Source organism: Typopeltis vanoorti, chromosome 3, assembly GCF_054136105.1.
Source record: "Typopeltis vanoorti isolate ZY-2024b chromosome 3, IOZ_Tvanoo_1.0, whole genome shotgun sequence".
Lineage (NCBI taxonomy): Eukaryota > Metazoa > Arthropoda > Arachnida > Uropygi > Thelyphonidae > Typopeltis > Typopeltis vanoorti.
The window spans coordinates 87,690,657-87,702,885 of record NC_143551.1 but is presented as its reverse complement, the minus strand read 5'-3'; the positions used below and the strand labels follow the sequence as shown (position 1 = coordinate 87,702,885).

At 35.1% G+C, this 12,229-nt stretch overlaps 1 protein-coding gene across 1 annotated transcript in view; it reads left to right on the top strand.

Moving 5' to 3' along the window:
* LOC150108357 (protein phosphatase 1H) overlaps positions 1 to 12,229 on the top strand; it is a 112,611-nt gene that overhangs the window by 57,950 nt on the left and 42,432 nt on the right. Inside the window, exon 7 of the mRNA XM_090415760.1 lies at positions 10,244 to 10,362. Coding sequence (XP_090271886.1) covers positions 10,244 to 10,362 — 119 coding nt within the window. The remainder of the gene's footprint in view (positions 1 to 10,243; positions 10,363 to 12,229) is intronic.

Genomic DNA, 12,229 nt, shown 5'->3' with positions numbered 1-12,229 from the left:
GTATTCCAGAGCTGGACGGATTTGTGACTTGTGTAGTGTTAACAGCTGTTTAGAGGTGAAGTAGTAGCATCTTGAGCAAAAGAGGAAGCCTAGTTTTTTGGAAGCTGAGGATGCAATAGTTGTGATGTGTTTATGCCAAGAGAGGCTTGGTGTCAAGGTAATTCCGAGAAGAGAAATTTCTTCTTGTCTGAGAATTTGAGTGTTATCGAAAACATCACTGTTGGGGAAAATAGTTATTTTTTTTGTGAGAAATAAGACAGAACTGGGTTTTACTAGCATTGAAGTTGATGAGATTATCTCAACCCCATTAGCAGATGGCTTGGAGGTTAGAATTAAGGGCAGTGGTGATTGATGTTCTGTGGGTTGAGGTGAGTTGTGTAGAGTAGAGTTTGTCAAATGAAAGGGAGGAATGTAATGTGCTGTCATCTGCAAAACTGTGTATTGGGTTAGAGGTCAACTGAAGTAGGTCATTGATATATAGAAGGAAGAGGGTCTGTGAGAGAACTGAACCTTGTGAGATACATAACTGCTAAGCTGTTATGTATTGCTCTGTATAATATCTCATTTACATCATACTGGGGGGCACTGCCCCCCCCCCCCCAGTATGATGCTCCTAATCTTTCTCAGGGCTCTCATATCTGTGGTCTCTAGTCTTTGGTCAAGTGTTTTACTTCTAACCCACCTCTCAGATCCATAAGTTAAAATTGGTTTGAACACTGTCTTGTATACAGCTAATTTAGTGTCTTGGCTAATTTCTCTCTTATTCCATATAAATTTATTCAGTTGACTTCCTACCATATTTCTTCCTACCAATTGTTGATTCACTGTTGTCTATTTCCATATTTAATTTATCATCTTCACTAAAAATCGTGCCTAAGTAGCTGAAATGTTTTACTCGTTCTATAAGTTCTCTATTCACAATGCAGTTGATATTTTCAATGTTTCTGCCTATTTTCATTGTCTTTGTCTTTTTAATGCTGACCTTCATACCATATCTGTTACAACAGTTATTCAATTTAGTCAGAGAATCTTGCAGGCTTGTAGCGGATTTATTTAGAAATATAACATCATCCGCATAAAGCAGAGAGCTGACATTAACATCTGCAATTTTGATATCATGTTTAATACCACTTTCCTTCATAATGTGATCCATATAGATAACAAATAACAGAAGGGATAATGTATATCCTTGTCTCACACCAGATTTAACATTAAACCATCTTCCTGTACTTCCTTCAATTCTAATTGCTGACTTACAACTCAAATAAAGACTAAGTATTGCTTGATATAATGCCCCATTGACACCATATAACTGTAGCGTATTGAATAGCTTCTCTCTTGGCACCTTGTCATATGCTTTTTCCAAATCAACAAAACTTAAATACAGATCTTTGTTATATTCCCATGCTTTCTCGACTATTTGTTGTAAAGTGAAGATCTGATCCTGACAGCCTCTATTTGGCCTGAATCCAGCTTGTTCTTCACCTAGCTTTTCTTCCACAATTCTTCTCAACCGTTTCTAAACTATACTTGCATAGATCTTGCCAGGAACACTCAGTAGGGAAATACCTCTGTAATTCTCACATTCAGTTTTATTTCCCTTTTTATATATGGGTACTATGAGAGCTCTACTCCAATCATCAGGAATTCGTCCCTCTGTCCAGGCCTTTCTGAACTATACAGTGCAGCCACTGTACGACTTTTATACCTCCATACTTCAGCATTTCTGGTCGAATATCATCTACTCCTGCTGCCTTTCCACATTTCAGGCTTTTGATGTCTTTTTCTACTTCAAGTATGGATATGTATTCCTGACTGCATGCCTTTTCAGTGTTTTTTACCACTGTGCTATCATCACTGCTTGTTTCATTTAGCAGTTTTTCAAAGTAATTGCTCCATACTTCAAGGATATTTTTTCTCCTCTTTTCATGTCACCTTTATCATATCTAATTCCTTTTACAGCACTCTTCTGAGCTTTCCATTTCTGAGCTTCCTCCAGAATATCTTGCCACCTTCTTGATATTTATTTTCTATGTTCTTGCGAAAGTCCTCTCATGACTTTTGTTTAGCCAGTTTTACACAGTGTTTAGCTTTCTTACATTTGTCTCTGTATTCTCTAAGAGCACAAGCTGATTTATTTGCCAGGAACGTTTGATGTGCTTTCTTCTTTTCCCTCACTGCCCATTTAACTTCTTGTGTCCACCATGGAGTTTTGATTTTTCTATCCTTGCAGACAACCATACCACATGCCTCTCTGGCTGAATCAATCAGTGTTTTCTTCAAGGCTTGCCACTGAATCTCCAAGGTTTGGTTCCTGTTCTCAAACTCTTTCATTTTTTCTTCAATAATCTTTGTGTATTTTAGTCTACAGTTCACATCTGAGAGCTGCTCAACTTTTATTCGCTTTAAAACTTTCTTACATTTCATTCTTTTCAATATGAAATTCAATTTTATCTTGCTCAAGACTAAACGGTGATCACTTCCAATTTCAAACCTCTGTACCCTCTGGTGTCCTGCACCAGGGAGAAAACATCACTATCAACAAAGCATAGTCAATGAGACTTTTCTTATTCCTTGCCTCTTCTCTTCATTTGAATTTGTGCACATATTTATGTTGGAACATTGTGTTAGTAATAACCAGTCCATGTCCTGAACAGGAATCCAACAGGTATTTGCCATTATTATTAGCTTTGCTCCTTTCTCCAAATTTTCCCAAAATATTTTTGTATGTTTGACAATCATTTCCTACTCTGCTATTGGTTGTTAATTTCTATTTCAAATCCCTTGTACAACTTGTATGTTGCACCAGTTGGAAGATATTTTGGTTAGCAGTAAAGTAATCAGTAAGACTTATTATTTCCTTACTTCCTGTGATTTTATGTGAAGTGAAAACAGCATGGGGCAAGATTTAAACATTTAATGCTTTCAGTATTTCATCACAATCACAGACATCACTTGTGGGGGAGGGGGGAAGGATACCATATAAATTGTAACACATACACACTAGCAACACAACATAAAATGAAACTTAGTAGACTGAAATCTGGTATCCTCTGGGTGCACTCTATGGGCTTTAGTTGGAAGCCTAGGTTGATTGATCATATGCCTAAGAATTAATATTTCCTGTATCTTAGGTGTCCATGCGGTTAGCCTAGTGGCTGTGTGCTTCGCAATCATATGCCTCGGGAATGAGTGTCCTAGGTTCAATTCCCATCGGTGATGTGAGGAACTGAAGGATCTTCCTCAACCATAGCCAAGTTAGCCAGTCTTGGGCATGGACAGCAGGATTTTTTCATCCCGCAAAGCTGGCAAACCGGCCTTGAAAACTCAACACTACAGGACATAGGATACACCAGGGCATAGGGCTGACCACCTTATCCTGTGAATGGTTTGAGATCCTTTTGATTAATAAAAAACTCTTGACAATTCAAGGGTTTTTAAAAGACTGTTAAAAAAAAAAAAGAGATGTATCTTAGGTTGATTTTAAGGGCAACTGTAGATTCTAAAACAAGATTCACTTTTTAATATGCTGTGATGGCACCTTAGCACCTTTAAAAATATTTTAATGTTTTTTTTTTATCTTCCTAATATCACACATCACTTCTCCTTTTCCATTCATTCTGGTTACTTCTCTTGGAAGTATAAAATTTACAAATAGATTTATGAGTGTATTGCAGTGGGTTCCTAGCCTCCACCTCTTGCCATTTTTTTTCTCCAGGGAAAGTTTTGAAAAGCATACCTTTGATTCAGCTCCTCTTAAACCCTCCGTCTGGCTACGATATATAGATGATAATGCTCTCTATTTGAACTAATGGCCCAGACACATCCCCCCCCCCCCCCCCCCACACACACTCCATTGCCTCAAGTCATGTTGAAAAGAGACTACCAATAATCTAACTTTTCTAGATGCTTTAGCAATATGCCTTGCTGCAATATATAGAAAACGTGTTAATGCAGGCAGATATATTATTATTATTATTAAGAGTCCTCCAGGGAGTCAGGGACTCATTGAGTGCAGCCATATACTACATGTGACAGCTTTCATACTTGTTTTTGAATTCATTCACTGCTTGTACAAACAACATCCAATGGCAATTCATGCACCACTCTATGAGAGAAAAATCTAGACAGCATTCATTCTTAGCTTTCAAGGATGTCCCCTTGTCCTTTCCTCACCCTCCATAAAATGAAATTCCATCGACCGATTAAATCCTGTATGACCTTTCAGAAATTTGTAAGTCTCAGTCATATCACCCTTCTTTCTCCTGTTTGCTAGTGTCTGCAGTCTACAATTTCTCAATCTGTCTCAGTATTTCATAATCCTATCATTTTTAATACACTCCTTTGCACACTCTTCACTGTATAAGAATCACAATGGAGAACAGACCTGCATACAATAGTTCATGTGAGGTCTTATCAAGGCCTTGTAAAGAGGCAAAATGATATCCTTATCTTTGCATGTCAAAGTTTCTCTCAGCATTGCAATTATCATTTCAGTTGTATTTGCAGTCTTTGCTACATGGTCCCCGAACTTCAACTTCCTGTCCACTGATACTCCAAAATTCTTAGCTATCAGTTTCTTCTAGCATAATCCCACCAATATAATACAATATTGGATATCTAATCACGCCCAAGTTCATGATTTTACATTTAATGACATTGAACTGACGTCCATTTTTTCATGCCGACAATTCCAGCATCTTCTGGAATTGTATTGCATATTAGCTGCATTCCTGATTACCCTACCTGTCAAATCCTTCCCAATGTCATTAATGTACAATATGTTCACAAACTTTTCCATCTTTCCTTCTCAAAAACCCTAACCAATAGAGCCATCAATCTCTGAGACTTCTTTTACAATTGACCTTTAACATGTTTGTCTCGCATTCCTGTCTAGTCTAATGAGTACAATTTCAATAGAATCAGAAAAAATCTTAATCTTACCCCAATTCTTGACCTTCTCCTCAGAAACATTATAGTTTTTTTAATTTGAATAGTCTGTGCACTGCCTTTTAGACTTCAACTTGAAACTATACCAGCTCCTTTTTCTTTCCTTTTGTGTATAGAGTTCATTTTCCTGAAAATTGGTCTGCTGTGGATAAACTGGAAGATCAGACACTTATCTTCTTGGAAGAACATAAAAATACATCTGCGATCATGACTACAGGACACTATGCACACAGTAAAATGGAAAAAGAAAAAAAAAATACCATGCACCTTTGCAGAAATTTCAAAAATGGAAGACTTTAAGAATCTGCAGCTGCTTTTAGAAACAAACCAAATTTAAAGATATGTATTAAACATCCCAGAATATGGAAAACAGTTATCCATGTTATAACATAGGCTTTTGACTAGTACCCATAAAGGACTCCCTTCCCAGTTAAGACTAATAGACTTTTAGTCTATTAAGTTTCACTTTACTTTGTTGCTTGTGTGGGTGGGTTAAAATTTATATTGTACTCCCTTATTATGTTTATGACTGAGATGAAATACTGGAAGCATTAAACGATTGTTGAATTCTTTTCCTGTGCTTTCACTTTAAACCTCAAACATAAGTTCCACCCAGCACTTAAGTCTAAACACACGAATTTGTGGTTTTTATGTTGGAATGTTAGGTTTTATGTTAGTAATGACTAGGCTACATGATGAGCAGAATTCTTTAGGTATCTTCATTTATTATTGGAATTGAATTGTGTCAGAAAGCATATTGGTCTGACTCTTTTCTCCAAATTTTCCTATAATACTTATTATCATGTATGGAATTGATTTTTACTCTACTGCTTGGATCTTCAACAAGAACAAGTTTTCATTTTTTTTTATATTATTATTACTAAAGCCATCAAAGGCTTGAAATGTGGAAAGGCAGCAGGAGTAGATGATATTCGACCAGGAATGCTGAAGTATGGTGGTATAAGAGTCTTACAGTGGCTGCACTGCATAGTTCAGAAAACTTGGACAGAGGGACAAATTCCCGATGATTGGAGTAGAGCTCTCATAGTACCCATATATAAAAAGGGAAATAAAACTGAATGTGAGAATTACAGAGGTATTTCCCTACTGAGTGTTCCTGGCAAGATCTATGCAAGTATAGTTTAGAAATGGTTGAGAAGAATTGTGGAAGTAAAGCTTGGTGAAGAACAAGCTGGATTTAGGCCAAATAGAGGCTGTCAGGATCAGATCTTCACTTTACAACAAATAGTCGAGAAAGCATGGGAATATAACAGAGATCTGTATTTAAGTTTTGTCGATTTGGAAAAGGCATATGATAAGGTGCCAAGAGAGAAGCTATTCAATACACTACAGTTATATGGTGTCAATGGGGCATTGGATCAAGCAATACACAGTCTTTATTTGAGTTGTAAGTCAGCAGTTAGAATTGAAGGAAGTACAGGAAGATGGTTTAATGTTAAATCTAGTGTGAGACAAGGATGTACATTATCCCCTCTGTTATTCATTATCTATATGGATCACATTATGAAGGAAAGTGGTATTAAACATGATATCAAAATTGCAGATGTTAATGTCAGCTTTATGCGGATGATGTTATACTTCTAAATAAATCCGCTACAAGTCTTCAAGATTCTCTGACTAAATTGAATAACTGTTGTAATAGATATGGTATGAAGGTCAGCAATAAAAAGACAAAGACAATGAAAAATCATTGAAAATGTCAACTGTGTTGTGAATGGAGAACCTGTGGAACAAGTGAAACATTTCAGCTACTTATGCACGATTTTTACTGAAGATGGTAAATTAAATATAGAAATAGACAACAGAATCAGCAAAGCTGGTATGGTAGGAAGTCAATTGAATAAATTCATATGGAATAAGAGAGAAATTAGTCGGAACACTAAATTAGCTGTATACAAGACAGTGTTCAAACCAGTTTTAACTTATGGATCTGAGAGCTGGGTCAGAAGAAAAACACTTGACCAAAGACTAGAGACCACAGATACGAGAGTCCTGAGAAAGATTATAGGCGTGAACAGATGGCATCAATGGCAATATCATATTAAAAATGAGGATATTAGGAAAGAACTTGACATTGTCAACATCCAGGAATGCGTTAGCAGAGCTAATCTCAGATGGTATGGTCACTTAAACAGAATGGGCGAAGAAAGATTAGCAAAACAAGTGTTCTCTGCCAGGTTGGCAGCAAAACGACCCAGAGGAAGACCAAGATATAGGTGGATTGATACGGTACAAAGTGCCTTAGATGATAGAAATATAAGATCTGATAAGGTTGAAGCCTTGACAAGTAACAGACTGATTTGGAGGAAAATTGTACATAGGAAGTTAGTAATAATGTAATTTTTTTCATGTAGTACTATCATATCCTGTACATCCCTTGAGGGTACATGGCAGGAATTTGATGATGATGACTATACTATTATTATGCGACACCTCCATTGAGTCCAAAGACTCATCATGGGATGGCACTCTACTTCGCTAAATACATCTCACCTTCTCCACTAATACTTAATTCTCCTACTACGACACTGCTACTGTCAACTTCATCTACCCCCATCATCACCAACAATACAATTTTTTGTCTGTAAATTGCATGTGTTCTGAAGGCCGATTTGTCTCTATGCAGGATGAAAATCCTGATTTTCTGGGAGAAAAAACCCTGCTATCTCCATATGAGATCGGCTAACTCACCTTCAATTGAAAATAAAACCATATAAACATTCCTCTCATCATAATGAGAATCGAACTTAGGCCTTTTCCAATTGAAGGTGCAACGTACTGTCGTTCTTCCGATTTTGCTTAAGAGGCACTTTTTACTCTGAAGGGCTGAGCTTCTTTATTGATATGTATTCATTTCTGGTGTCGATCCAGATGGTTGTGTGATAAACTATAAGACCCTAAGGGAGGGGGGGTTAATTTTTAATATTTTGTGAAATAAGCTTGGTTTACTTAATTGTAATAAAGGCACATGTTTAGCTATAACATGAACAAAGATTAGTTCAAGAACCAAGTATTCATACATAATAATAATGAAATCTTTGGATTTTGACATCAGGTAGCATACATGAATGAGAAGCAAAAGTGGACATTCATTTCTACAGAAAAATATTAATTATTAGCAGGTGAATATCTATAATTAGATAGGTCATCTCCAAGATGCATGTGATTTAGAAGTAGTGGTACTGAATCCCACTTGAGAAAAGTTGCAAATCTACACTACATTATTACAGTGGAAGATAATCCAGAAACCCTATAGAGACTAAATGCCAGTTCATTCAAGCCACTTCATTCTTCTGCTAAGAAGAGCAGAAGTCTGTCACTGGATGATTTCATGCAATTATTGCTATGTGAAATTGTCCAATCTGCTATTATTTCTTACTCGTGTAATTCAGTAGCAGATTACTTTGGAGTAGCAGCTAGTGAAGGCTTTAAGTATGCCTTCAAATCCATATGTAGCTTTCGCATTTGGCTGTACCTTGTTTTCTTTATACACAGTACCAGCCACTGATTTAGAAATTTTTCACATATTTTTGGTTTCTGTATAACTAGGCAACTGCCAATTCTCCATTTCTCTTCAATCCCTGCACATAGTTCTGTGGGAACAGCCTTCATTAAATGCTTCAGTCAATTGCTGCACACAAGTTCTGTTTGTCTGTACAAGCCCTCTCAGACAACAGCAATGTGGGTTATTTTTCCACTGATTAAACACCTGGATATCTCACCTTTTGAAAAACCAGTTAGCTTTGCTGTTTTCAAAATCACAGCTCTGGTGAGATGGGCACCCACAATAAGCCCTTTATTGAACTCTGAAAAATCTTTTGTTTTTCTATTGTGATCAACACTATTGACAATTATTGACCAGCAGCATTCTTTAATAGTTGCTATCAGATCATGTGGTGACAACGTGACCAAGTATTTTACATATACTCTGTGTAAGTGATGTTTATGTACATCTGCATAATGGTTTTTAATTCCGTGGAAGGTATATGTATCTTCGCTAATAATTGAACATTTTTGTTTGTCTGAAGCAGAAAGCCTTCAGTGTTTTAAGTTTTTAAGTGTTATTCTTAACTCTTGATTTTAGTGAGTGGTATTAAAAGGGAATGAACTCCAAACTGCTGCCTTATTTTATTTGTGGAGTAGTTTCTTGTGTATCAAGTATTAACTGTTGCTTCCATTAAGTATATATGTTGATTAGTGCATTTTTCTCCCCTCCCTATTGTTGACAGATTAGCTTATTTTGTTTATTCAGTCAAATTTAAACCTCTTTTTGAAGAAAGAACTGGAGGAGACATATTGAGTCTAGCTGCAAAATTAAATCTTCCTAGAGTTAAACCTAAGCATTGTACATCCATTGCAGCTTTTGCAGGTGATATAAAGAGTGGTAATGATGGATGATGCTAATATGATATTTCAAGTTGAACTGTTTAAGCATTATATGCAGAAAAGATATTGTAGTTTTATTTGTCCAAGTTTGGTTATCTTAATAAGAGAGTTAATTCATATTAAAGAGTAGCAGTTATTAAAGTAGAGAAAACCAAAGATTTAGATTTCTTATTTAGTAAAGAGCTGAAATATGAATCTGCATTATATTATTTAGGTTAGGTAATGACAAAAAAAAAAACCTCTAGAAGAGTGCTGGATAGAAATATGTTAATTCTTTTGCATCTGGATCACTGTGATCATTAAAAAAATATATCGAAAATCAAACATAGCATGCAAAAAACTGATACTTGGGCTCTTAGTGGTAGAGAATGTAGAAATAAGTCACTCAAATGGTATTTTAACTGTACTACATCTTTGTGATGAGCCATTCTGTATAGATCATAATGTGTAAGGCTGGAAAGAAAAAATTTGGTTGTGGTATATAAAGTAGTTCAAAAAACAACAAAAAAAAAAGATAGGAGGATACTGCTTAAAGACTACCTTAATAATAATAGCAAGTTCACGGAATTGGAAAGAATTAAGAATCAATTTTCTGATTTTCAGTTGGTAATAAAAGTAAATGATTGATTTTTATGGAACTGAATTGAATTCTTGAAGTATTTCCCATACTGAATAAGAATAATTCTTTTGTGACTTCCCCACAAAAGGACCATTTCCTTGCATCTTGCTTTATGAAGTTCTCTCATTATTTTCAGAGTAGCCTTTCATTTTATTAAAAATTAAGAGCTTACTAGCTAAGTTTATAAAAAGTAATTTCCCTTTCATGTGTTTCACTGAAAAACTACCAAGAAATTATTTTTTGCATAATTTTTTCATTTTCACTCAGGGTCTACTACGTCCAGAATTACTTAAGGGGGAGTTTACTTATCTAGAATTTATACGACGTCCAGTTAGAAAAGATCTGGGAAAAAAGTTACTTTATAGAGATGCTTACATGACTGGATGGTAAGTAGTGTGTTTGTGGTCTAGAAAAACACAATTTAAAAATACAGCGAGATAACATTTTACTGGGGATGATTCTTTTTTACACTAAATTAATGAAAATATTGATTTTTGTATTTAAATCATTTCAAGAAACTACTCATTTTATAAAAATTGTTGAAATAATTCTCTGCATAGGTAATTAAAGAAGTGATGGTCAAATATCATTCTTCCTTTATGTTTATGACAGCCACCCAATCCATGTAAGGTTGGAAACTTATATCAGCATATTATACTGTGTGGAGAGACAGTTTAAATAAACCACCAACAACCTAACTGTTTAGCCTAAACTTGGTCATTCTGGTTTTTAGTGAAACACAAGATAAAGCCTTTATCATTGTTCAGCCTTTATTCAAGATAAAGGCTGAACAGTGAAAATCACTTATAAGTGCAATTAAATCTCTTTATATATCTTGCTTTAGTATTTAGGTCTTCATTGGAATTTAATATGGGATAGCCGGCTAACAACACTGAGGTAACAGACATTTGTGTGTCTGCATAGTAGAATTATAAAAATGTCCATGCAATTTGGACTCGGAAAAAACTATGTATTGTTTATTCCTCCTGCCAAGCTTTTAAGTCCCATGTATGTAAAATATCATAAAATGAGAATTATTTCTATTCTGTCAGTGTACATCTGATTTCATCAACATTGGATAACTATATAATTTTGAAAGATATACTTGATATAAACTTTGTTTTAAATTCTCTTTAGATTTTGATGTATTAGAGGGTAGGGTAATCAAGCAGTAGTTCTAAAGATTTTATATTTTGCTAAAGTTGGAATGAATTAAATTATTTTCTAAAACTACTTTTACTATTTTTTTTTTTAAATTCAAATCTAACAAAAAAAAAAAAGAGTTGGGAAATCAACTATTTTAAGCAATGAACATTACATATGCTCTTATAATAGGATAATAGATGCTTATTGTTCTCTCTATCTTTGGTTGTCTAGTTTTGCAGCATCCAAATTTCTTCAGTGCAGTGCATGCCTATTGCTAAATGCTTGTACTTATGTAACACTGCTTTGATATCAAATGCAGTAAATTTTAAGATTGAGTGAGAGAGATCTAGCTCTTTGAGAATAAGGACTCCTCAACCACCATCAGTTGGTATAATGACAGTTTAGAAACTTGTATGCTGTAGCATCATTAAAGAACATCCTTCAAAAGACCTAGTAGCTCATTTTTGCAGTAAAAAAGTGTTTTCAATTAAATGATTCCTAACAAATCTGCACCATACATTTACTGTCACTGCTAGTGAGGATTGCCACCAACACCCATAAATACTAATGACAAGTATTATTCATTTCTTCTCAAGTAATTCACCAACCTGTTTTGCTCATGAATAAAACATCATCAAGATTTGTGAGCATGAAATGAAATGTTCATTAACAGACTATAATCTGTCTCCTTAAGTACTGTACTTCATGCAAATGATATGGATGCAAATGTACTTACTGCTTTCAGAAATGGTTATTTTAGAACCCCAAAGCATCCAGATATTCACAGAATACTTTTGCAGAACTGTGTTATGTTGCTTCAAGCAGCATAACACAGTTTGAACTTGGTTGATTAATAAAAAATTTAGATACAACACTAAATAATCCTTTTCCTTGCAAGCATCAGTGCATTAATCAAAACTTAATTAGGGATGATTTTGTTAATGGATGTCAGTGTACCCTCATTTAAAACTTGGTAGTCATATTTTCAACAGAAGCACACAAACAAAATTATTCAAACTCAGCAACACATATTGGGTTGATGCAGTTTTTATTTTATGGTGAACCCATCCATGAGAGATTGGTCAACCTGTAGTACACTAGTACTGT